This window comes from Cryptotermes secundus, unplaced genomic scaffold (genome assembly GCF_002891405.2).
Source record: "Cryptotermes secundus unplaced genomic scaffold, Csec_1.0 scaffold1066, whole genome shotgun sequence".
NCBI lineage: Eukaryota > Metazoa > Arthropoda > Insecta > Blattodea > Kalotermitidae > Cryptotermes > Cryptotermes secundus.
In genome coordinates, this window is record NW_019738984.1 from 9,865 (window position 1) to 37,666 (window position 27,802).

The 27,802-nt window shown below is 40.0% G+C and overlaps 1 protein-coding gene across 4 annotated transcripts; it reads right to left on the reverse strand.

Moving 5' to 3' along the window:
- Positions 1 to 34: 34 nt before the first annotated feature.
- LOC111871542 (zinc finger and BTB domain-containing protein 24) lies at positions 35 to 19,864 on the reverse strand. 4 transcript variants are annotated; one of them, XR_002844046.2, is made up of 4 exons: positions 19,785 to 19,864; positions 19,309 to 19,531; positions 1,130 to 1,233; positions 35 to 802 (listed from the first exon to the last, which is right to left on the reverse strand). XR_002844046.2 is itself a non-coding variant. In XM_023864712.1 (3 exons), the coding sequence occupies exon 3, from the start codon at positions 16,634 to 16,636 to the stop codon at positions 14,645 to 14,647; it is 1,992 nt and encodes a 663-aa protein (XP_023720480.1). In that variant the 5' UTR covers positions 16,637 to 16,676; positions 19,309 to 19,531; positions 19,785 to 19,864; the 3' UTR covers positions 13,833 to 14,644. The 4 variants fall into 4 exon arrangements, 1 of the variants encoding a protein (XP_023720480.1); XR_002844047.2 differs by adding an exon at positions 12,168 to 12,207 and having other exon boundaries at positions 35 to 1,233; XR_002844045.2 differs by having other exon boundaries at positions 35 to 1,233.
- Between the last annotated feature and the right edge of the window lie 7,938 nt (positions 19,865 to 27,802).

Consider the following 27,802-nt stretch of genomic DNA (forward strand, 5'->3'; position numbering starts at 1 on the left):
AGTCCTTAATGGTTACCCATTCCTAATAGCAGCACTGCTTTCACTGTTTTTCACAACTCTACTGTCATACCACAGACTGCATGATTAGAACACTGAAATGCACAGCCAAATGTCTGAGGTTCATCCACAAATTGCAGGATAATTTTAATCAAAAATAAATACAATCTGTGTTTTTTGACAAGATCACTGGGTTGTGCATGAGAAGTATGGCAAGTAGCAAGGAAGTGGTTGCAGCTGTAATGTGGAAGGGAGATGAGGTGATGCACCATAACCGAAACCCTGTTATAGGCCATACACACCTTAGAATCTCAGTTAATGGGCTCAAGCATATTCACTGTGCAGTCTGTGCAGCCAGGTCTAAAAATGTGTAGAGTGTTCACACATTCCATATGACAAAAGGCAACCATTTTCTCTCTTCTCTTTGCCCATACTAACTGAGTAAAATTGTGTGTTTGTACTGATAATTATGGAATAATTAGGGAATAGATTCAGACTTTATATTTTGTAAGTATTTAGTGTAATATAGACAATAAGGGAGTCATTGTTATAATAGATTTACTAGCATTCTTTTCAATAACAGTGAAAGACAGCAAAATGTTTTATTCCAAATAAATCATTTACATTATTATTTTTAAGAACATTACACAGCCTTAATCAATATCAAAGAATCCCTACTGTAACCAGCAAAACCAAAGTCTGCCCTCAACTTGGAACTCAGCCCTGCCATGTGTGCATAATATTGTTCCTTTTCTACCTGGACAGTGAACTGGTAGAAACTAATCTCCATAAAAACTCTTGTTACCTGAAATAAACAAGTATTTGGTAAGACCTACAGGAAAATGTTGAAGAGGAGAATATTATTGGTAAGTTATTACTCTTCCAGTTTCAATGAAGAAAAGTAGGTATGACAGTTTACTGCATATGAACCCTTTGTAGCACAAATTTCATTTGGATAATACATAAATATTCAGTTCCTACTTCTCAAAAACACATGGTGTCTACATTATAAAGAAAAACTGATTAGTGCCATGTACAGACATAATCACTTTTTATTCTGAGAATCATACAAAACACTTAAATACACTGTGTGTGGAAACTCTTAAGTGTTTGTAAATGAGTAGGTACATACGTATAATAACCATTGTGCTTTAAATGATTAACCAATCAGTGCTTCCCAACTTTTCCATGTAGTGGCAAATAAACTTATGGTTCAGTATCTCACAACATATATTCCTGTAAAGACATAGAATTGCATATGCATAAATTATCTATATATTAGTCTACATACAGCCTTATTCTTTTCCAGTATGTAACTTTTTGTATTATGCATTACAGTTCATAAAAAAATAATAAAGTATCAAACTTTCTGTAAAAAGACTTACTCTAAGATACATTTTAATATTCCTCTCCCATGTATACAGTCTGAGTCCTACTATTCCTATTTTATTCTCTTCTATGCATCCAAAGTGATACACATCCTTGAGGTTGACAAAACAAATCTCTGTAGGCATTTCTGTCTTTCAAAACTTTTGTTACATGTTCTGACATCATTCTAATAATATTAGATACAAGAGTCCAAATTGTAAGACTCCTTATACACAATTTTCAATTCACCCATTCCATCATCTTTCCCAGTCTGCTTTTACCGGTTCTCATGGTCTCTTCGCTTGCGGATTTCTTATATTTTTTCCTTCTACCCTGAAGATGGAGGAGATACGTTCCTCCGAAACGTCGGTTAGCACCACATATACACGGTGCCAAATCCCAGAAGACTGCTTTCTTCTTGTTTACTATTTGTTTGGTATTATTATTATTATGTTATGTTTGTTTACTTTGTACTCACATGCCCCTGGTAGGCATGTTTCCTCCACAGTGTGTGATGTTGTGTTTACTAGTGCGAATGCGGTGTGTTTGTTCCTGCATTTATATGTCCTGGTTGTGTGGAGGGGAGGTATAGTGTTATGTGTTATGTGTAATTTTGTATAGTATTTCAAATGTAGGGTTGTGTGTGTCGATGCTGGTGTCATTCATATGTAAATCTTTTTTACTAGTTTTGTAAATATGGTATTTCTCAAGTGTAGTTAGATATTTTCCTTTTCTTCCCGTTGTTATAGTTTCCATGGTGTCCGCTATTCAATATGTAACTTGAATATCCTGAGTTACTATTGTTACTTTTTATGTCGTGAATGTGTTCTTTATATCTGATCTTGAATGTTCTCCCTGTTAGTCCGACATATTTCAATGGGTAATCTAAACATTTCATTTGATAAATTCCACTTCTATTATACTTATCTATTTGTGGCTGTGGCTTCAGTATATTTTGTATTGTGTTCCGTGTACGGAAGGCCACTTTTATTTCCGTATCTCGAAAAAGTTTTGTGATTGTTCTTACTTCCTTGCCGCTATACGTAAAGGCAACCCACTTTGTTTTTGTTGTTGCTGCAAGTCTGCACGTGTATTTTGTTTTAGTTTCTTCTGGGGGGGGGGGGATGTTGCTGGTTAAATTTATGTCGTATTCATTACAGTGTAGTATATTTTGAATTGTGTCCATTTCTATGTCTTTGCTTTTCCCGTTATTGGGTATGTATACAATCGATTCAGCAAATAGTTTATGCCTAATCGTTTATGGAAACCATAACAACGGGAAGAAAAGGAAAATATCTAACTACAATTGAGAAACTAGTAAAAAAGATTTACATATAAATGACACCAACATCGACACACACAACCCTACATTTGAAATACTATACAAAATTACACATAACACATAACACTATACCTCCCCTCCACACAACCAGGACATATAAATGCAGGAACAAACACACCGCATTCNGCTCGATAGCTGAGCAATCGCTAGCTTTTCAAGAACGACCCTGCTCCAAGGAGTTAGTGATTTTATTAGATATTCACTTACAATTAGATATTTAATTTGGAAAGTTTCATAATCGGAATCATGTAATATTACAAAATAATACAGCAGGTACACAGAATCATCATTGATTTACATATGGTTCACTGGTTGAAACTACTGAATTAATGTGTTCATAATCAACACTTCTCATTAAGATAATAAGCTCCTAGTAAAAGGAATTTACACGCTGTATTCTAAATCTTAAACGTTATATTTTGTATTGTGTTCCGCGTATGGAAGGCCACACTTATTTCCAAATCTTGAAAAAGTTTTGTGATTGTTCTTACTTTCTTGCAGCTATACGTAAAGGCAACACGCTTAGTTTTTTATTATGCGGTAAGTCTGCATGTGTGTTTTGATTTAGTTTCTTCCGGAGGGGAGGGGGCTATGTTGCTGGTTAAATTTATGTCGTATTCATTACTGCGTAGTATATTTTGAATTGTGTTCATTTCTATGTCTTTTGCCTTTTCCGTTATTGGATATGTATAAAATCGATTTAGCAAATAGTTTATGGAAACCATAACAACGTGAAGAAAAGGAAAATATCTAACTACACTTGAGAAATACCATATTTACAAAACTAGTAATAAAGATTTACTTATGAATGACACCAACATCGACACACACAACCCTACATTTGAAATACTATACAAAATTACACAACATAACACTATACATCCCGTCCTTCGCCCCCCGCCGCCTATTTCTCCCCCCCCACCCCACAACCAATCATATAAATGCAGGAGCAAACACACCGCATTCGCACTAGTAAAGATAACATCACACGCTGTGGAGGAAACATGCAAACCATGGGAATGTGAGTACAAAGTAAACAAACATAACATAATAATAATAATACCAAACAAATAATAAACAACATTAATCTAGGGATCTTATAAATTACAGATGGAAATCATAACTGAAAAGTAGGCTACGAACGTGAGGGGCAAGCTGCCGAGACAAAACACCCTGGACTGACATACGTGTACATTTACGAAAATGGACGACACCCCGTGTGAGGTGAAATAATATGCACCAAAATAACGTGGGTATGATGAAACTTTAAAGGATTTTATCTGGTTTCACCTTAAGAAGAGGACTACGGCGTGTGATTTTAAAACGAACTAAGACAGTTTAGCAGTTTTAACACAATTTAATAAAATAATTGCAACATATCAAGACACCTGAAGATGACCGTTTGGGACCGAAACATGTAGTGTCAAGGTGTATAATGTTAAACTAAAAATTGAGTGGTGAATGGAAGAGTGTTGCAATATTGACGGACGATAAATAATGAAACGGGATGCTGAAATACAGAATCATGAGTTTATCTTCTTCTTCTTCGTAACCAGTGTTGCATAATACTGATCAGAATGTAATGTGACATGACGATCGAAAGCCAAAACAGTGAAATCAGAGGAGACGTCCATTGCTGGGCAACGGTTCGGTAAACAAGTTCACGCGGATACAGATTCTTGGTGAACCCGTTACTGGGAGACTCAGACACATTCGCGTGGAAACAGTTAGTTACGAGAATGAACGGTTTCGAAGTCGAAGTCGAAGTCAAAGTCGGAGTTTCTTTATGCCTGGCGGTTTACAACTAATTTCTTCGTCTTGGCGACAAGACCTTGAGACTCACGTTCAGAGACATTTACATTTTTCAACTGAACCTTGCGGTCACTCTCTTTACGTAACACCATCTCTACGAGAAGATGGGATTCTCTCTTACGATTATGCTTGGCCTTTCATCAAGTGCAAGTATCGCACATATAGCATGACACTGACCATTTCTCCGTTTGTGCTATAAACAATTCCTCTGTCACTAGAGGCTTAACAAAGCAGATGATGCATACGGTACGTATCCTATGCTACAACAGCAGCCTAGAATCTTGAATGGTAAACTTGACCAACCGCCAAGTTCAAGCCTCTTATGTTTTCTATGCATGGCTGCGCCTCGGGGCGGACATACAGAAAACACCCTTCGTTCCCGTAAGTAACCGTTTCCACGGGAATGTGCTTGCGCAGTCCAACGTTTTTTTTACCAAGAATCTGACTCTGCGTGAACGTCTTTACCCAGTGATATGTTGGGTTTTTGGACTTTATCCATCGTCCTGGTTTTTAAGATAACAAATAAAAACACGACGTTTCGGAAACTGGATCTGTTTCCGCCCTCAGGTGAAGGAAAACACCTATTTAGTTGGGTCCCTTAGAAAGAGCTAGCCTCAATCACTGGACAAACCGATGTCACAAAACATGAAGATTATAAAAAAACCTGAGACCAGGCCGAACTTAAAAGACCACAAGATAACCTCAGACCGGAAGGAAAGTTTGAGGGAACTTCACAGACTAAGGACGATTTCAAAGCGATACGTGGTGATAGTCTTCTTATCAAGAATCCAAGAGACAACTTTAGACTTCAGAGACAATTTGAAGGAACGCCCATATACAGAAACGTTTTGCAACCCACAAGAGGTTTCCATGAAGATATCAGGAAGCTTAATAACAATTTGACACCCGAGGGAGAATTCGGGAGACCTATTGCCCAGCAGTACTGCCCGGTCGATCGAGATGATAGTGTGACTTATTTGCGCTATGCAGGACACACCCTCCCCCGCCAACGGTGATGTAACACCTTCGGAGCGTTGTCGCTGCTACGATAATAGGACAGTCAACACCCCGCCCCCTCCCGTGGTGATGTGACCAAAGGACGCCGCGGTTGCTATGCAGCAGTAAACAACTCCCGACAGCGTTGCTGGGCTACCGGCAAACACGGGGTCAGGCAACAGCGATACCTATCACGTAACTGTTTTCTGTCTTGTCCGTTTCGACGCTAAATAAGGAGCAGCGAACACCATTCAGAGTTAGTTAGTAGTGAGTTAGTAGTGTGTGATCAGGAGTGACACAGTTGAATTGAAACAGTCGCCGAGTTCAGTTGTAGCGACAAGAATACCGGAACGTGTGATTAGGAGTGATAGTGTGAGAAGCAGATGCTTGGCTCACAAGATAAATAATTGGGAGTGTGTAATACAGTGACACTGATATAGCTCCCGTATCGTACTGTGAATATGTGTAGACTACTGAGGACAGAGTAGACAGATTATTGTGTAGGGTTGTAAATTGTGTAAACTCGTAACAGTGTTATAATTAATTGTAGCCAAGACTTGTAGGTTGTTAAATAAACCAATTAACAATCTGAACGGCGTCTTCAGTGGCAAAACACGTTACAATATTATTGGACACACAGATAACCTAAGATTCGAAAGCGATTTTTTCGACCCCAGCCCAAAGAGATAGGACGTAGAGAGGGACGCGAATTCAACAAATTCAGAGATAACCTGAGGTCGGTTGGAGAGTTCCAAGGAACACCAACATCAAGGGATGACTTCGTTCCTACGAGAGGCGACCGTGCCGAAATTAGAAAACCCATTGATAAACTTCGCACAGAAGGGCAATTTGAAAGAACTTCAAGTTCAAGAGATCATAATCAATCTCCTAGAAGTGACAGGGTAGCTGTTAAAAGACCTCAAGATAACCTCAGGCCGGAATTAGATTTCCTGGGAACTCGAAGATCTATAGACGATTTCAAACAGACACGTGGTGATCGCGCGGATGTCAAGAAACCTACAGACAATCTTCGACCGCAGGGATTGTTTGAGGGGACGCTGTACTCAGAAGACGACTTCTAGCCCACAAGAGGTGATCATGAAGATAACAAAAAGCCTATAAAAATTTTGAGGCTTGATGGAGAATTCGAAAGACCTTGACCTCAGCAATATGGTCCGGGTCTTCGAGCTCGTATCATTAGGCACCCAGATAACCTTAGATTGGAAGGTAATTTTCATCGACCACAGCCCCAACAGTTACGACCAGCAGAAAGAATTGACGTCAGAAAACCGAAAGATAATCTGAGGCCGGAAGGAAATTTCGAAGGGACTCCTAGTTCAAGGGATGACTATATTCCCAAGAAAGGAGACCGTTACGAGACCAAAAGACCTATTGATAATCTTCGCCTTGAAGGGCCGTTTCAAGTGACTTCAAGATCAAAAGATGAATACCAATTTACTAGATGTGACAGGGCCGAACTTAAAAGACCACAAGATAACCTCAGACCGGAAAGAAAGTTTGAGGGAACTTCACAGACTAAGGACGATTTCAAACCGATACGTGATCGTCTTCTTATCAAGAATCCAAGAGACAACTTTAGACTTCAGAGACAATTTGAAGGAACGCCCATATACAGAAACGTTTTGCAACCCACAAGAGGTTTCCATGAAGATATCAGGAAGCTTAATAACAATTTGATACCCGAGGGAGAATTCGGAAGACACATTGCCCAGCAGTACTGCCCGGTCGATCGAGATGATAGTGTGACTTATTTGCGCTATGCAGAACACCCCCTCCCCCGCCAACGGTGACGTAACACATTCGGAGCGTTGTCGCTGCACATTGCTGTCAGTTCTCATATTTATACAGCACTCGCTGTCCAGCTCACTTTTCACCATCACGCGCGCTAACCAATCACATTGCTGCCACCACTCATATTTATACAGCATTCGCTGTCCAGCTCACTCGTAACCATCACGTGCGCTAGCCAATAAGCGCTCACAATAGCAACTACAAGTCTAAGCTTCGCCCATCAACTTTCGTATAAAAGGCGCAGCTCCAACCCAGAAATCATGAGCCCCAGCTGGGACTCGACACCAAGACAGACAGACTGACTGACCGCCAGTTGCAACATGACTCTGACTCTTGACAGAAATCATCAGTGACCACATCAGCCAGTCAGTCAACACACTTAGTCCAGAGCGATCGGTCTTCGGGGTCGTCGGCTCTTCACTGCGTCAGGGACGGCTGCCTCGGCTCTCCGGCGGTCATGCCCAACACACCGGGAAACTGGTGCATCTGACGCCATTCCAGCGACTGCGCTCCGTGACCAGACGTCTTCCAGCATCCACGCTCTGCGACCAGACAACTAACTCAGCTGCCGCAACATTAGCCAATACGCCGTAGCCAACATCTATTTCTACCGGCTCACGTAGCCCTACATCGTCGGCCAGACAGACCAGCCGAACGGCCGGAAAACTCTGCCTACCGCGGTGGATCAAACGGCCCTTTTCAGGGCCCGCAAATTTTTGGAGTGGTTGTCTATTGGAGTATCGACAAATCCCACAGATGAATACCAATCTATTAGGTGTCACAGGGCAGATTTTAAGAGACCACAAGATAACCTGACTGGAAGGAACGTTTGAGGGAACCTCACTGACTAAGGACGATTTCAAACCGACATGTGGTGATCACGTGGATGTCAAGAAACTTACAGACAACCTTCGACAGCACCCAGATTCCCTTAGATTGGGTTGCAAACCGTTTCTGTATATGGGCGTTACTTCAAATTGTCTCTGAATTCTAAAGATGTCTCTTGGATTCTTGATAAGAACACGATCACCACGTGTCGGTTTGAAATCGTCCTTAGTCTGTGAAGTTCCCTCAAACTTTCTTTCCGGTCTGAGGTTATCTTGTGGTCTTTTAAGTTCGGCCCTGTCACATCTAGTAAATTGGTATTCATCTTTTGATCTTGAAGTCACTTGAAACGGCCCTTTAAGGCGAAGATTATCAATAGGTCTTTTAGTTTCGTAACGGTCCCCTTTCTTGGGAATGTTGTCACCCTTGAACTAGGGGTCCCTTCGAATTTTCATTCCGGCCTCAGATTATCTTTCGGTTTTCTGACGTCAATTCTTTCTGCTGGGCATAACTATTGTGGCTGTGGTCGATGAAAATCACCTTCCAATCTAAGGTTATCTGGGTGTCTAATGATACGAACTTGAAGACCCGGACCGTATTGCTGAGGTCAAGGTCTTTCGAATTCTCCATCAAGCCTCAAAATTTTTTTAGGCTTTTCGATATCTTCATGATCACCTCTTGTGGGCTGGAAGTCGTCTTCTGAGTCCAGTGTCCCCTCAAACAATCCCTGCGGTCGAAGATTGTAGGTTTCTTGACATCCGCGTGATCACGTGTCTGTTTGAAATCGTCTATAGATCTTAGAGTTCCCAGGAAATCTAATTCCGGCCTGAGGTTATCTTGAGGTCTTTTAACATCTACTCTGTCACTTCTAGGAGGTTGATTATGATCTCTTGAACTTGAAGTTCTTTCAAATCAGAAACCATTAGACATCCTTTAGCCTCAGGGACCGATTAAAGAAACGCTCAAATCCAAAGACCACTTCCAGCCCATAAGTGGGTTTCTTGCAGATATCAGAAAGCCTTAAAGTAATACGAGACCTGATGGAGAATTGGAAAGACCTCGGCCTCAGCAGTACAGCCCAGGTGATCAAGCTAAGAAACTTGAAATTTTGTGAAAACCGAATGATATTTCTGATTCCTCTAAATCAGTCAACCTGTCAACAGCTAATATTTCTGATATTCCATCAAGTTCCCTCAAACTTTCCTTCCAGTCTTAGATTATCTTGAGGTTTTGTAAGATCACCTCTATCACCTCTAGTAGGTTAATAATCTCCTATTTATATTGAGGGTCCTTCAAGCTGCTGTTCATGATGAACGTTATCAACAGGCTTCTTAATATCAGCATGGCCACCTTTAATGGAAAAGTAGTCATCCCTTGATCTAGGCATCCACTTTTATTCTGCTTACAGTCTCACATTATCTCTCGGCTTCCTCACTTTAGGTCTCTCACAGTCCTGTCTGCTGGAGTGGGTCCTTATAGTCTAAGGATGTCTGGATGATAGCGATATCAGCTTGATATTAAAATAATTCTCAAATTTTCCATATATCAAGATAATTTTGCATACATACACACTATGCAAAATTATCTTATGTATAGAAAATTTCAAAATCGTCTTAATATGAAGCTTGAGCGACTAAAACATACTCCATGGTCTAGTCCACAAGAGAACTACACCGACCATTGGTAAACATGTTCCTAACTATATCATGAAGAATTGTACAACCGCATTTTTCTTCTTGAAAGGGTGCAAGAATTACATGGACAAATTTGAATCGTATTTTACCTCATTATCATGGGTTTGGACTAGACACACAAGAGAATTCATGCAAGTTATATTCAGTGGAAGGTCTGAAACAGAAGATTTCATAGAAACACATAAGAAATACAAGATAGGTTTATGAAAAGATGACTGAAATTCTTTCACTGATGGGTCTTAATAGTGCTTTTGTTTTTAATCAACATTTTTGTATCATTCATATTTAATTTTACAGTGTCACTACTTAAGTTTGCATCATTTGAATCTAAAATATGTTAAAATATGTATAACTGATGTTTATGTAATTATTGTACATCTGCTTCCACAGAGTTTGATGTTTATGGATTCAATAAACTTATGTAAATTACAACTTTTCTTTATTTTCATTCTTCTGAGAATCTTTGTGGGGGTAATGGGTGGCTGCTGCATAAGGCTGACATCCCAACAGCCATCTATGAGCAGAGTGTCCAGAAGATGTGGACAGCCTCAACATCTCACAACCTTATGTGCCTAAATGGCCTCTTACAAGGACAGCTTTATTTGCCTTTTTAAAGAGCTTTTGGTTTTCGCACAACCACATGATTCAAAAACTGCAGTTGTGCGACAAATGTGCTTCACTGCGCCAACCATGCACTTGGACCTTCTGTATCAGTAGTCAACTCATACTAGGAAACAGAAGTTTTTGTAATTCAACAGACCAGAGCTATAGTGCCCTATGTATCACAGACTGTGTTCTGTAGCAGCCCTGAAAGACTGAATATTCCAAATTAATCCGTTCAGCATTTTAAGACAATAGGCCACATTCATCCTTCTTTTTCACGTCATGAATTGCCAGGTTATCAATGCTCATAATTTACTGATACTTCATTACTTACTTACTTACTTACTCATGGAACTGAGCCCTTCTGGAGGAGCCGCCAATTCTGCAGCTACTCAACAATTTCCCAGCATTTTATGGAACCCAAAGGTTCATTACCGTGTTCACAAGAGCCTTCCACTGGTCCCTATCCTGAGCCAGATAAATCCAATCAATACAATCCCATCCTATCTCTCTAAGTTCCATTTCAATATTGTCCACCCACCTATGCCTTGGTCTTCCCAGTGGTCTTCTTCCTTCTGGCTTTCCCACCAATATCCTATACGCATTCGTCTCCCCCATTCGTGCTACATGCAATGCCCACCTCATCCACCTTGACTTCCATCATTCTAATTATACTTGGAGAAGAGTACAAGTTATGAAGCTCCTCATTATGCAGTTTTCTCCAACCTCCTGTCACTTCATCTCTCTTCGGTCCAAATATTATCCTCAACACCCTGTTCTCAAACACTCTCAGTCTATGTTGTTCCTCCCTTAATGTCAGAGACCAAGTTCCATGCCCATACAGAACCACAGGCAAAATTAGTTTAGTATATTCTATTTTTTATGTTTTTGGACAGCAGATGAGAAGACAAAATGTTCTGGACTGAATGGTAGGAAGCATTACCCGAGTTCAATCTCCTCTTAATTTCCTCCTGAATCAGGTTTTGATCTGTTATTGTTGTTCCCAAATATCTGAATTGTGCCACACTTTCAAAACATCTGTTTCCTATCATTATGTCATTATTTTGCCCTGCATTTTGGTGATGAGACAGCAACATATATTTAGATTTCTGGTGCAACCTCCTTAACAGCATCAGTTAAAGTTTGTGTGTTTTTATGGTATGCATTTTATCAGCCAGTGGACTCACAACATCAGCATAGACCAACAGCTGATGTGTCCCATTTAATTTCAGTCCCACCTGGTTTTCATGGACCTTCATAATGGCATTTTCTAAAGCAAAGTTGAAAAGGAGTGGCAATAAAGTATCTCCTTGTTTTAGACCATTCTGGATAGGAAATTTATCAGACAAAAATGTTTACCTACATTGACTTTACTATACGTTTTGTTTAAACACATTTTAATCAACCTAACTAGTTTCATGGGTATCCCAAACTCTATCAGAATATTGTACAATACTTCCCTCCTAACTGAATCATAGGCTTTCTTGAAGTCTATGAATAGCTGATGTACTGTCTCATCGTACCCCCATTTTTTCTCCAATATCTGACGAATGCAAAAGATCTGATCTGTAGTTGATCTGATACGTCGAAACCCACACTGATGATCCCCAATAATTTCATCTAAGCTACATATGCTCAATATTCAATCTAACAGTTCTAAGAATTCTACTAGTGCACGATAAAAAACAGTTTTGTAATATGAAGCAAAGTTATGATACCTGGTGATGGTAAGTTGACCGTTTACCAAACCAAAGCGTACTGAAATTGATAGAACATTTCAGAATCAGTTAAAGATGTCTAGAAGTAAATAAAAGTAAAAGGTAAAAGTATTGCCTGTGCTTAATGAATTAAGCACTATGCTATGAACGCATATAGGGGAGTGCATGTATAGATCCACATTTTCTTAACCTCAGCAGTAGCTGGAGGTGGGTGGTCAGTTTCATGTCCCGGCCGCTTTACTCCCAGGAAAGAGCCCTTGGTACCGATTGGATAGGAGGTTGGGTGGACCCCAGACCCCAGAGCCTATCTGAATGCCTTGGAGAAGATAAAATTCTTTACTTTACTGGGAGTTGCACTCCCACCCCTTGGTTGTCCAGCCCGTAGCCAGTCACTACACCAACTATGCTACAGAAGTATTTAAATTAAATGCATGTATTTCATTGGCTGTGACAATTAGCTCTGTTGACCCCATAGTTCTCTAAGCCAATCAAAATTAAATTAAGTAGGGGTTCACATCATTTTAGTCAATGATAGTTAACTTTGGGTGACGCTCCACAGAAAGTCTTCAACTAGCCTTCATGTAAATGAGACAAGGGTACGCTATATAACAACGGTGATAACAAGTGTAATAATATCAGCCTCCAAGGGCTGATTATGTACCTAAGTGTAGTTCTACAGTGTAAATAAATTAATTACTTTGTTAACTATGTGATCCAGTGACTTCTTTGTATAACTATCTCGTCAAAGCAAGACATGTAAGCAGCCTCCGTAGTCTAGAGGTAACGTTCCTACCTCATGACTCGTAGTACGCAGGTTCAAATACCCGGCGGAGGTCGTCAAATTTTTAAGGGCGGAAAAATTCAGGGAACAAGTCCTCCGGGAGGGACTTTAAGCTGTGTGTCCTGTGTCGTAACTTTACGGCACGTAAAAGAATCTCATATCCCCAAAGGGTATCACTGAGCCAAATTCCAGGACCTTTCCCGCCCAACAATAGTCTCTAAGGCCTCTGATAGATGGGGGAAGCATTATAGACACCGCTAAGCAAGTGGTCGAACTCGCTTGCTCGGCAGGACTGATGGTACGCACCATTTATCGGTAGGGTATAAAGACTGGTAGAATATCATAGAGGGAAGCACAACAGATCAAACTGGTCACGGTGCATGGGGAAACCCACCCTCTCTAAATAACTAACTAAGCAAGACATGTAAAGCCCTGTGAAGGAATTCTCATGCTTGTCTACTTAACATCGGTCCATTTACAATTCCACACAACTCCTGACTGACCTATTTGTGATTTCTCAATCACATGGTGCCCAAAAAGTGAGGAAGGAAAGTAGCTAGAAGACCAAATGTGACCAAACAGCCTTGAACCATGTAAGTACTGCTGGTTCTTTGGGGATCAGGTGGCCAGAGTGGAACTGACCAACCTTCTCCATTTAATGCAAGGTTAAGAATGTATTGATCTTTCCATCCACAGGCCCTGTAAGCCTTCATGTTGCAGGGATTGAAAATACCTTTCCTGTGTGTTTTCCATACCAATCAGCGAAGGCATATGCAGGTGTGAAAGTCAGGCTTTACACACACTTATCCTTCGTACCAGGTAGAGATTAGTAATCAGATTCATACTAGTATCTGGGTGATGCTTCAATTACACACTAGACAGAGTCCGGTTAAAATAACTGATTTTCATCTTTTTCTGTACATGTGCGACATATATGAGCTTAATCCATGAACAGGACACTAATCCATAAATGTTAATGGTATTTACACAGTAGTGGAAAGAAGTAATATCAGATCAATCAACAAATGCTGTTTAAAATTGTGTAACTGCAAATGGAATTCTATTTGATGAACAATCTAATATATCACATTACCATAATATTTACACAATTCTACACATCATCAACAACTACAGAACAGTTTAATTTAACTGCAATTCTATACCAACATTCAGTCAGAGTGGGTATGTCTGTAGTTCTTGCAATTACACTCAGCTACAAAACAGTATACATGTAAGATCTGATTTGTAATAAGTATATTCTATATATGAAGCAAAGAAAACAAGAATGAAAAATGATGGAGGTATAAAACACAATTTCAAAACCTTTCAATAGCCCTGTCAATGACAATGATAATTACTACATCATATCAATGTGCACATAGTCATAAGGGTCCATAAATGAAGTAAAACATATACTCCACCTGAACAATGTGTTAACTTATTCTGCCTACTTGTCCATCAACAAAGAAAAAGAGTAATATTATTACATAAACTATGTAATCTGAGAGACAATTTATGATTAATGCCTTTATACTGTATCTGCTATATCCCAAATGTTAAATTATGTTTGAAGTATGTAATAACACCATACTATAGTTACTAATTATTATTCTCAATGGGAGATGAATATTCTTGCTCTGGTCTAAAATTATACATACTACTCGATCACTGCCTAAACCAATGAAACAGCTGAAGTTCATGTAGACTGAGTGTCATTATTTTGACCATCTTTAGCTGCAACAAGTAAAGCTTCTATTAGGGTATGCACAGAACTGTTACTGGTGTCACCACCAGCAGCACTGTCCTCAGTTAACATTATGCTAATCACTTTAGATGGTTCATCATCTGCTCCACTAACATAATGTACGGTGCCACTGTCCCCGTCCCTTACATTCTGAACTCCTTCTTGCACCTCTACCATTTGCTCTTGTATTACACTTGAAGGGCAGTCTTCTATCACTTCTGTAGTCCCTGATGCATTCAGAGCGGCCTCATCATAACCCTGCGTTTCAATAACAATGGACCCTTGATCTTGTGACCCCTCTGCTTCTACAATCTCCAGCATATCTTGAGAATTTACAACATGAATAAGGTTTGGGGCTAACTGCTGCTGAAACCTTGATTGTACATGCTGAAGGGACTGCATGGCACTGCCTTCTGAATCAGAGCCACCGAACTGAATCACTACAGTTTCAATTTCCCCTCCCTGCTTTTGATTAACCACTTGAGCATATGACTCAATGTTCGCATCCATTTTTGTTTGCCCCACTTTCATCAAACTTGATAAATTTAAGTTTTTAACATTAATGAATTTAATTCCTTCCTGCTTTGAAACATGGTTAACATATGGTAAGGTAACTTCTGGGATCACTGCCTCTCCTACTGTGTGTTCCTTGTTCTGGATGGACTTCACTGCAGCCGCTGCTGCTGTTGGGTCATCCATAGCCAAATCATCCTCGCCAAGTAAGGTTTTGGTCAGGGTTCTCAAACGGTCTTCAGCCTCTACTTCCTCTCCTATTCTTTCAATATTATTTTCATCAAGTCCCAAAGCACCTGGAATTGGATGGATGAACCGTACGTGGTTTTCCCAGTATTCACGCTTCCCAAATTTGAAACGACACACCTCACACACATAAAAGAGCTTCTTATCATGATTCATGAGATGCCATCGAAGATTCTTCTTATCCCCAAAAGCTCGCTGACAACGACAACACTTAAATGGTTTCTGTTTATTGTGCACAATGCGTACATGGCGTTCGACATCACCTTTGCGTGTGAATCTTGCGTCACAAACTTCACATCCAAAAGGTTTCTCTCCTGTATGTGTTCGTAGGTGTTGTCTGAATGAAGATGGTTTCAGTAGCTTGTGACACTCATTACACTCAACCTTATCATCAGGGCTCAGCTGACTCAGTTTCTGAATTTCATCTTGACTCAGCTGACCTTTCTTATATTTGCGTTTCACTTTCAGTAGAGTTGTATTTCCCTCCACCCCATCATGTTCCTCCTCAAACACAGTTCCCTCATCAATGCCAGCATGCACATTCACATCTATTTGCACACCCAACCCTTCTTCAGGATCAGATTCAGGTTCAAGATGAATTCCATCTTCAGGTAAATTCTCCTTCTCCCCTTCTGGTAGAGAACTAACTTCTTCCTCCTGAAGATCCGTCACCTCATCTCCTGCTAATACATTCTCCAATTTAATTCGCTTCACTATACAGTTCACATTCTCGAATTCCTCTTCACAGGCCACTGTCAAAACAGTTTCACTTCTGGAACAAATTTCACCAACAGCTTTCGATGTTTCTGTTTCATTCAAATATTGCGTTCTAAATTTCTTGATTCTCTTCTCTTTCAAGTCCACAGTTTTGAGAGCAGAATCTGTAAAATCAGATCCTGGATTCTGGTTTGGGTAATTTTTTTTTGGTCTACCACGTGGCCTTTTCTCTAGAGACTCAGCACTCTTCATGTCTGACTTCCCACTTGGATCTATCAGTTCAGTCACTGTTACAAAGTGTGTAGGGACCTTGCCACCTCTTTGCTCCTTTACTGGTTTTGTAGCAGGCATGGCCAAATGTGAACCAATTTTTGAAAAATAATACTCAAAATCCTCATCCAACCTTTTCTTTGCTATTTTTCTACGAAGACCGTAACCACCATTAGATCGTTTCTGTCTGGAACTCATGGTACAGTAAGCCTGCCTGATCCTTAGCTCCCTTCACAACCTACAAGCAAAGAAAGAGAGCTGATTCAATATGAGTATTAAGTTATCAGTGAAAACAGTACATACATGTGGCATGAAGTATCTGACCATACAAACTGATGAATTTAGGAGTTTTGTTAAGGTTTGAAAGATTGGAAAAGGATCTCTTCTCCAACAGTATAATGTTCTTACTTGGAATCTTACAGATCCCTGTGGAAATCAGAAGACTTTAAACACAATTATTGTTTTAGATTATTAACCCTGCATCTGATTACTATAAAGCCAAATGTAACATGATCTGAGAAAATTAATCAAAATATCAAACTTACAATACTATCTGGTTTGCATTTCCAGACTAAAATTATAATAATAATTATTAAACAACAGCATTCAACAAAGTAAACTGCACAAATTCCAAAATCTAAAGGATTTTTGTGAAAATTCTATATGTTAACACATTCTACAAACATTCAAAACTATCTCACTCTAGCATAATATGCTTCATCTTGCTGCATACCAGTGTGACTGCTTCCCTTCAGCTGAAGTTACTAAAGCAAATGCTTATATTTTTAGTGTGAATCAACATCATTCCACATTCTTTAAATCTATGAAGTTTTTTCCAACATAACTTCAAATGAAAATTGAATCAACTCCCTTTCACAGACTTGCTTCTGCTGACTTACAAAAACTGAATACATTAAACTGTCGGTTATTGACATCCAGATTACCCACTTTGCATTTTAACCATGGAACCTTCAAAACACCCTAAACTGTTAATTTTGGAGTAGTGCTCATTGCATCTGTTTCAGTAATGTGTGTCAGTGATGCTTTTACAATAATTTGCAGGAAACTGTATGCCTTCTAACACTGTTGCAAGCTTTCTGTCTTATCATCCTGTTGCTTTCTATATGGCCCACACCCTGAACAAGAATTTCTTTCATCTACTGGAAAGGCAATGGTCTCAATATTTAGTGACCAGCAGGCTCTACAGTGATAAATGTTTGATGTGATTTTTGGAGTTGAATGCAGCATCGGTAACACATATTTCTAGAGTTCTGGATTGTCCTGCTTTTACTTCACCCCTCAATTACAGTGGATAATCAATATTTCACTGCAGAAGGATTCACATGATTACAGAACAAATCTCAGTATACAACAAGCCCTTGCTGCCACCTGCTCAGGATGCAAGCCAAGTTATATGCTTGGTGCAACTAAATTATACACTGCATCCATACACTACTTTACATTTTACTGACAAGGTGTAGTCATGTGATATGTCTCTGTATTCGTGATAGAAGGAGGTGATGGATATTCCTTCTGTCACACCAGTTCATACATCAGTAAACTTAACAGAAGATCTGTCTACACTGTGACACAGTAAAATAAACTGACTGCTCATTGATATTCTTTTTTTCTGCCACAGCTATTCACAGTGAGACAGAAGACAAAGACAGGAATGCAAAGATCACTTCTTCCAGATTATAACAATAAAGACATGGTGTTATATGTACACAATATTGTTCCCAGCATGGATATCAAAATTAACGTTTATATAGTGCCTAAATATCTACCCTGGCTCACATAAAGCACTTAAATTGACTTCAAAAATACAGTGCCTGTAAAGTATTTCCTTATCTCATAATCGGCATTTTGTACAAGTCCTTCCTCCCAATAAGGACAGCCTTTGAACTTAGCTTTTAAGATGCCCTGTAAATATATAATCATATGGACTGAGACTTTGAAACATGTTCACCTCAAGTCATAGCTACAGCACCTATGCAACTTGGCAACTTGGTCCAAGTAATAACACTTCTAACTTGTATTTGGCTGGTGCCTAGTTTCAATCTTGGACAGAACACCAAATATCGTGAGTGAGATATTTTGTGGTTTTCCTTAGTCCTCCAGGTGAATACCTTGACACTGGCCACAATCAGTTCATTCCATTTCCTTTCCAAATTACCATTCATTAATCATACTATTATTCAACACTATACAGTGTGAACTACTGATGGCATCATTAGATAAAACATAAATAAATATGAATACATGAATAATATGTTTAAACACATACACAGTGGATCCTGGAGCCCTTACAACTTGGTAATATTCATTTTCCTATTTATACCTCTATAGAGTACATTATAAATAACCTACAAAGGCTACTGATGGCAAAAGCATATATCTGCAAAACATTGGTACTGGAAACAGCACCAATGGATACCAATACACACAATTTGCAAAATCTTGCTATGCCAGATGACAATTCAAATTGTCAGTTCTGCCAGCAATCTCTACATTCACAACACGGCCCCTGGGCAATTATTTGTATTCAACACTGGTGAGGGTGCAGGCAAGTTCTTGGCACCTTAAAAATTAGAGTTTGTAAATTAAAGAAATCATAACTGAAAACTCTAGGTCCTCCAAGAACTACAAACCCACTACTGTAACAATGTATATGTATATATTACACAAACTGAAGAATGACTTGGTACAAATGGGTTACAATGAAGTTAAAAAAAGAGATATGGTCAGTTCTGATTATAGAGGCCACAAAATACCATACAAATTGCTACTCTGATTTGCAAATATACGTACATACAGCTACTTCGTCATGCAAATATACTTATATCACTAATACATGTACTAATACTTACACCAATTTGAGAAGGCAAACAAGTGGAACGGCATTGGCGCTTTTCAACAGATCATATGCCAAGAAAATTCACACACAGAACAATGCTTTACAGGTGATGATAAGAGTGACACACCAGCTCCATTTCGATGGTGGGTAAATTGCTCTTGACGTAGATTATCACTCATGAATCTTGCGGGAATACTTTTCATAACCCAAAACAGTGTTTCTAAATTGTAGCCACTCTGTAAACAAAAAATAAAAAACATACAAAATAATTAAAGTTTCTAAACTACATTTTAATAGCAGACTAGTGTCGTGGAGTTGCAACGTTTTATAACGTTTGGCAAAATACACAAATTACTTTCATGTTATTTATAAGCGCGTCAATATCTATTTAATGGTTCTGATTCCTAAAATCCTGTTCTGTTTCATACAACCACAAATCTTCATTTTTCAGTAGTGCTCGTATAATATTAATAACATGTGACATCTTACATTTACATTATTCCAGTCTTCAAATGGCTAAGTTTTCATAAAAACATGTCACGCAAACAGCCATCTTGCTTGTTCCTCGGCTCCTTGCTGGTATTTAGGATCCGTGGCTCTCGAGAATAGTCAATATGGCCAATTGCGCATTGAAATGTGTTTCCTGCGTTATATCGCAGAAGATTTCATATAGACCGCGCTGAGAATCCCAAATCTTACAAAGTGTTTTCCTCGTTTGCCTCGTTTCGTGCTACATTCGGATCACTACAAAGCAAAGTTCGATCAACAAATATTGTTAACAGCACACATAAAGAAACAGACCAATAGATTAAAACAAATAATTAATAATAAACCACATATATATTTTCTTACATAAATGTTTTGTACAGTGGTCCCATATTGAGTAACTCAACAAAATATGTATTGCAGCTACTGAGCCGTGTTCTATAATGTTGGGACGATTGTATATTAATGAAATTATTGATTTTTTTGATATTATCCAGCGTCATGCATTTTATGTTGTGTCTGATGTATATATCCTGTCTCGTGTTGATTCTGGTGCCCGGAGATCAGGCCCAACTGGGCAGGCTTTTACATAAGGACGGAAACGCAGTCCGCCCTCCAAATTTTTTCTCAAATAAAAACACAATGGATACTGTCCAAAAATCAATAACGTCATTAAGTTGTGGCTTGTGCTTCCAGAAAATGTATTTGAGCAGACGACTTACTTCATGGCTATAAAAAAAGTACACGTTGACATTTTTATGGGGAAATCTGAAAATAGAAGAGGCAGTAAGATCAGGAGAGAGAATCCGTGCCGCAGATGGAGCTTGGTATTGCTGTAACTATTGACTGTGTTTTTAGAGCTGGCTTGTCGCTGCGATAGAGAGGTATGGGAAAAAGAAAACGGGCAGTGGTTGCTTTATTGAATTGCAGCATCGTGTTGCACTGAGTAGTTCTGACTTCGCTTTCTGTTTTTTGTCGTCTATGTGCGACGTCGGTTGCACACAGACAGCAAAAAAGGGACCGCAAATTCAGTGGTTACAACCATATTGCGGGAATGAGAGATTTCTGCATTGGACTGTATAAAGCACTGACGACGGAGTCGGGAACACGCTACGAACAGAAAATTCATCCAGCATAAAAACAAACCACAGCAAATACACCCCGCCCCCTTCACACTAAGTACCCGCGTTTTTAGAAATCGAAAACATACTGATCCACAATGGCGTATATCCATTGCTGTATAACTTGCATTACTACATACTAACGCCCACACACCAACATACACATGCGTGCAAGACACGGGGAAGGGAACATCATGATCCTTTGAACATACCAGCAGTAACAGTTCCTACACGTACGTTATGCGTATAGAAATAATACAAAATATTTACGTAAAAATATTGTGGCGTGCCGCCAAAAAGCCTGAATGGTAGAGGAGATCGGGATTGATTTCATAGGCAACGAACAACATTGCCGTGACAATGCCTACGAATCAGAACGCATCCATTGCTATATAACAGCTAGCAACGGATTACTTGAAGCAGGGTTTGCATAGCAGCGGGCGAAATTAACAGTTCGACAAGGTATTCCTTATTTAGTCCGAGTGCAGGTTATAACAGTCCAACGTTGGCCAGAGACCAGCAAAGTTCTTATCCGACTTCAGCAGCAAAGAGTTCGTATCCGACAAGGAACCAAGGACAGCTGAGCTCCGAGCTGAGCTGAAGACACTTCACCAAGATCAGCGGTGCAAGTAATTGTAGTAGTGAAGAGGAAAATCTGTTAGTGTAAAAGTGACTGTCCAATAAAATATTCGTTCAAATCCGAGAACCCGCACAAATGTCTTGCTGCTTTACCTAGGAAACACCCTACAATACGAATACACCCCTCAAAGTACCAACCAGTATATTCGCGACTTATATATGTACGTTTTGTATCTTTCAACTTTACAAACTGTAGATTTCACATTTTACATCCCCCGTTAGAAAACTTTATTAATTAACAACTGATCCACCTAAAGCTACATATTGTCACATAGTATGGAGGGTATGGAATGGCAAGAGACGGGGTCTTATTTGGATTTATTGACTACTTACAGGTCGTAACTACAAACAACTGGTTCTCTTCTCCCCGTCGCTCTGCTCTCCAACCGCCACATCTTCCCCCTTTCTATGGTTGCTCGTCTCGAGCAGCTCCATGATAAGGCGCAAGCCGGTCGAGGTGTACAACTAACATCCTCGACCTAGGGGTCTTCTGGATTCGGTAAACCACACTGCGGGCTGAGAAAGACAGCATGATTTTGTAAAGTGTGGACATCAGCGATGAAGTTTCCACACCACGGACGTTCTTTCGGCCTCATTTACTTGATTTCGCACAATATCTCGTTATTTTAAATATTTTCTTCAAAGATATTTTATTGCGTACACATTACCACTAATATCAGAGCTCTGCTTTGTACCTACTTCATACTGGCTTCTGTATTACTTGCTTTTCAATCCTGACAATGGGGGCGACATGTTCCTCCGAAACGTCGGTTTACTTTCAGCGGACTACACGAAGTTATATCCCATTATATAGAACTCTTCACAATCATGAGGGAGATATGAAGTCTATCGACTGCCTACGGGAAGAGTAAAATACGTACCTCGGGTGAGAAGAAATGTTGGAATACCTGAATGAAGAAGAGATTGATGGGGACATCGGTCCTTTATCATAGCCGTAAATAAATCCCTTGAAATTACCAAAATGTACGGTGTCAAATTATATTACATGACTACATATATATTTATACAATGTCAGCTTCTGTTGGTTTATTGCTTTGCCTACTATTCGGTCTCGAAAATGGAAGCGATATTTTCTTCTGAAACAGAGTAATGAGTCAGATCACTCATCATGTCATGTCATGCCAGGTGGCTTGGGTTGCTGCAAATGAATCTTGAGGGCAGGATGGGGTTTGGACACGTAGACTGGGCAGCAACACAAGAAACATATTGTGACATGTTGCGCCGAGCCGAGCCCCCCCCCCCCACACCCGCAGGGACGCGGCGGGGGGGGCNTGAAGAAGAGATTGATGGGGACATCGGTCCTTTATCATAGCCGTAAATAAATCCCTTGAAATTACCAAAATGTACGGTGTCAAATTATATTACATGACTACATATATATTTATACAATGTCAGCTTCTGTTGGTTTATTGCTTTGCCTACTATTCGGTCTCGAAAATGGAAGCGATATTTTCTTCTGAAACAGAGTAATGAGTCAGATCACTCATCATGTCATGTCATGCCAGGTGGCTTGGGTTGCNCTTTACTAAACGTTTCCTGGTAACGGCTCTAATAATGGCTACTCCTCTGTTTCCGTGCTCAAGTCCTCTCTAAATGGCAGCTCCCTTACAACTGAACTATTCTTCAGATGCACTTTACGATTGGCAGTTTAGCGCCAATTAGTACGTTTCGGCGACAAGCCCCTTGAGACTCACGACCAGCAAATTCTATTTTCCAACTGAACATTTGCGGTTATAGCCCTTATGTAACATCCTCTCTGATAAGGTGATGGGTGTGTCGTTTACAATTGCTGCTGGTCCTTGCCAGCGCAGTCATTCCGAAGTCCTAGTCCTGCGGGACTCATGGCCATATTTTACTGTCTCAGACTCAAGATTCCCCAAACCTGGAGGGCCAGGTCCCCCTATTTATATCCCCCCGGAACAGGGTGGCCCGGTTATACCTCCGGCACTGGGTTCCCTTTTCGTCGCCTCTTACGACTCGCAGGGCTGCGGTGGAGGAATTAAACCTGCCTCCACATTGCTCCAGAGTCAGAGTTCTTTACTACTGGCGGTTTACCGTCACTCAGTTCGTCTTGGCGACAAGTCCCTTGAGGCTCATGGCCAGAAACTTATTTTCAACGGAACATTTGCGGTTGTAGTAGTCCGTATATAATATCCTCTCTGACGAGAGAATTGATCTGTCCTTTACAATTGTTGCTGGTTCTTGCCAGCGAAGTCATTCTCAGATCCGTGTCCCGCGGGACTCATGAACATACTTACTGTCTCATATTCGGGATCCCCCAGCCTGGAAGGCCAGGTCCCCGTACTTATATATCTCCCCAGGAACAGGGTGGCCCAGTTATACTCCCAGGCAGTGGGTTCCCCTTCCTTCACTTTTTACGATTTGCAGGGCTACAGCGGAGGTATTCGACCCTGCAGAAACACGGGATTGAGTCTGAGTCTTATGTTACAACCGACGGTCAGTCGGCCAGTCTGTCTTGAATTATAGAACTCATTTGGGGCTTAAGACCAGGCCTTTATTTCTGTCAGACAGTTGCGGGTTTTGTTGATGTAGGGCCCTCTCTCTGACGAGAAGACTGCTCTGTCGTTTCCAATTGCTGCTGGCCCTCCCCTGAGCAGTCATTCTCGGATTCGAGTCCCGACCATATATTACTGTCTCAGATTCGAGACTTCCTTTTCGTCGCCTCCTACGACTCGCAGGGCTACGGTGGAGGTATCTGACTCCGCCTCCCAGCACTCAGGATTGTCAAAGTCAAAGTCACATTGCGACTGACGGTTGGTCAGTCAGTCAGTCTTGGTGTCGAGCCCAATCTGGGGCTTATGACCAGACATTTATTACTGTTTAACAGTTACGGTCTTGTTATTGTGGGGCGCCCTCTCTGACGAGAGGACAGGTCTGTCTTTTGTCAGAGTCATTGTCTGCAATAGTAAGTCATTTGTCATAATGTAAAGGATATTTACATTTTACATGTCAATAAATGTATATAAAATATATACAGGGCATCTGTCGGTCCAGCAGACTATGCCTTATTTCTAGTAGCTTCCGCTACGACAGTTTAATCACTTGAACGGTAGTATGCTTGACCACCGCCATATTTAAGCCTCATTACATGGGAGTGTGTCAACTGTTCTCCTTATAACCCCTATGAACGGACTGAGTAGAAAAGTTTCTTACAGTATTTCTGTTTTTACATGCGTATTCGTTGCAGCGCGAACGTTTTTACCGAGCCGTGGCCTAGAAACGGCTCTACACGCTAGGATATTCAGCAAAAGCGTAATATAGTTGTGATATTATATGCATACACCTGAAGAAGGTCAGCAAGACTGAAACATGCAGTGTTTTTAATTTGATACAATAAACAGACTGACTCATTGGTAAATTCACTGGAATCGCTTATTATATAATTGCCAAAATCACATACTGTGCGATGGTACAGAAACACAGACTGAATGTCAAGATGCTCAGGAAGAAGAGTACATCCACAGGTTGGGGGGAGGGGATTCGAAGCACCGACTAGGGTAGGTGGGATGGAAGTTGGCAACATGAGACATACAATTGGTCTATGTTGACAGCTTTGACTTGTAAGCGTGAACAATGAGCATCTGCAGGGATAGTAGAGGTTCCTAATATTCTCCATATAGGCCAGGGTTTGATAAATTTCCAGAAATTATAAGAAGCGACTACATCTGTTAGGAGCTAGGTGAATGATATAAATTTCACACTTCCTGGTATTGTATTCACGTGTACTTATTATGACTGGTTCTGCGTCAAAAGAACAACATAATGGAGAAAACCGCACAAGGAGCTGCATAATTTTTCTTTACCAAATTTTATTAGTTCTTGAATGATGGTAATATGCAAACTCAAAGTTGTATGATAGGTAAACTAGAAACAATTGATTTCCCCAGACTTCTGTTGCAAAATTTTTTTAGATCTTTTTTTTTTCCTTTTAAGTCAGAAAACAAGTTAGGCCCCTTTCCTTCAACAATTACTGATTCAGTGGGTCTGCATGGCTCAGTTAGTATAGTGACAGACTGGACACCTAGGGTTCGGTTCCCAGCAGGAGTAAGATTTTTCTTCTCTTATAGCATCCAGGCTGGCTCTGGGGCTCAACCAGCCTCCTATCAAATGGGAATCAAGAGCGTTTTCCTCGGGGATAAAGCAGCCAACATGTGAAGCTGACCACTGACCTCCATTCCCCCATACAGTCTCATGACACAATGCTTAATTAAATAGGCAGAGCAACATCTTTACCTTAATTTACTGGTTCAATTGAGCTGAACCAATTACTGGCCATGGCATTTTGACCCAATTTGAATTTACACCTTCAGAGGCTTAACAACATTTCAGCAACTGTTACCGAATATCCAGTATACAACACACTTCAGGATAAAATTATGGAAAAGTTCTGAAGTAGGTGCCATGGCATAAATCTTCTTGCTCTCTTCTATTACATGTGAATTATCACATTACACACATGAAAGTACAGCTGCAAACCTCCCCTCTTGCCTTTACATAATGGAAAATATCTTCCCAAACCATATACACATATGTGAAATAGCCTGATGTGTTCATAACTTGAGTAGAACACAGTACAGCGTAACAAGTCAACTAATGCCTTCATTTCCAACAAGCCACTATCATTCATACAGTCCAGGTCTCTGTAATTTTCAGGTTGTTTCTATATCTTTACATCTGTGTATTTCATTATGACAAATATATTATCCATTATGAGAATGGTTCAGTGTCTTCACAAATATGAGAACACATGTTTGGATACCATACAATAATACTAAGCTGTATAGTCTAGATTGGCTAAGAACCTCTTTTGATGACCACCTAAAAGTATTTTTCCTATAAAAATTTCTAGCAACAGCATTATCTTATGGATCAACAATATCACTGATCTGTTCTTCTTCACCCCTGCTTTTAGCTTTCTTGTAATGACTATTACCAACTTTATAAAAACTGAACTATGATCACTAAGAACTCCAAAAATCTTTTTCACATTCATCTGCATCACTTCCTTCTTCATCCTCCAACTATCTTAAAACTGTTTGTTTGGAATTATGATTACTATGTATCATGTTACGCAAGGTTCCTGAAATATAATCCATAATGTTTGTAATTACCTCCATTCTGCCAAGTCATTACTTCAAGAGTGAATGATTTGCCTATAATAGATCCTGGTAAATTGAAGTGATCAGGAGGCTTATTGTGAGGTGGAAAGCAATTACAATATTCATGAATATACTGGTTGAGCTGATACTGAAATATAATCAGTTTTACTTACCACTATGGCCTCACAGAGATGGGCCAGGTACTCGTAAAGGTATCCCTGTAACAGGCCATGGAGGCCCATAGGGTTGTAAGATGTTGAGTTTCCCACATTTTCTAGAAAAATGGTTCACAGATGGCGGTAAAGTTGTCAGCCTTATGTGCCAGCCGCCCTTTACCCCCCAAGAATATTCCTGGTACTCATTTCTGCTAGAGGCTGAGTTGACCCCAGGGCCATAGTGCGGCTAGAAGGATTAGGTAAATTGAAAAAAGTACAATGACCAGCTACACATGACTGAAAGTAAATTAAACAATAGGTTACTTGAAGAACACTTATTTTCTTGAATGGACTAAACATGGATGTCTGGAGCAAGAATACACAAAATGCAAAATTAAAGGTAAAGGTACAGTTTTCACCATGCTTAACTAGGCACCATATACATAAGACACATGGAATAGTGGATATATAGCTTCATGCATTAACCTCAGCACTAGAGGGATATGACAAATGTGAATGGTCAGTGGCTGCTTTGCCCTGGGAGAAAGGGCTGCTGGAATTCAATGGCTGGGTGGGGTCTTAGGCCAGAAGAGGACAAGGAAGATTTCTGCCCCTCCAGGGAACTGAAACCCTGTCATTCAGCCTGCAGCATAGTCAGTGACTCAGCTAAAATGTCACAAAGTGTAAATACTGTGCAAAGAGATCATCATTCACAGCAACCGAGAATCATTTTACTTTTTTTTTTCAAATGTTTTTCATGGGGACAGTATTCTGATTATCCAGTCACCCACAAGAACCAATGTCAAGTCCTTGCTGATGATGACACACGTCACATCCCAGACAAACTGTAATCTTAATATTCACTGTCATGAGAACCTAAAATGTCGTTTAATTAATTGTTTGTAAGTACAATGAAAGGTATTTTATTGAACATACAGGCCAGTAACTGATGATAAAGGAGATAT

Coding starts and splice junctions, on each gene's coding strand:
- LOC111871542 (XM_023864712.1), bottom strand. CDS start 16,636: ATGAGTTCCAGACAGAAACGATCTAATGGTGGTTACGGTCTTCGTAGA.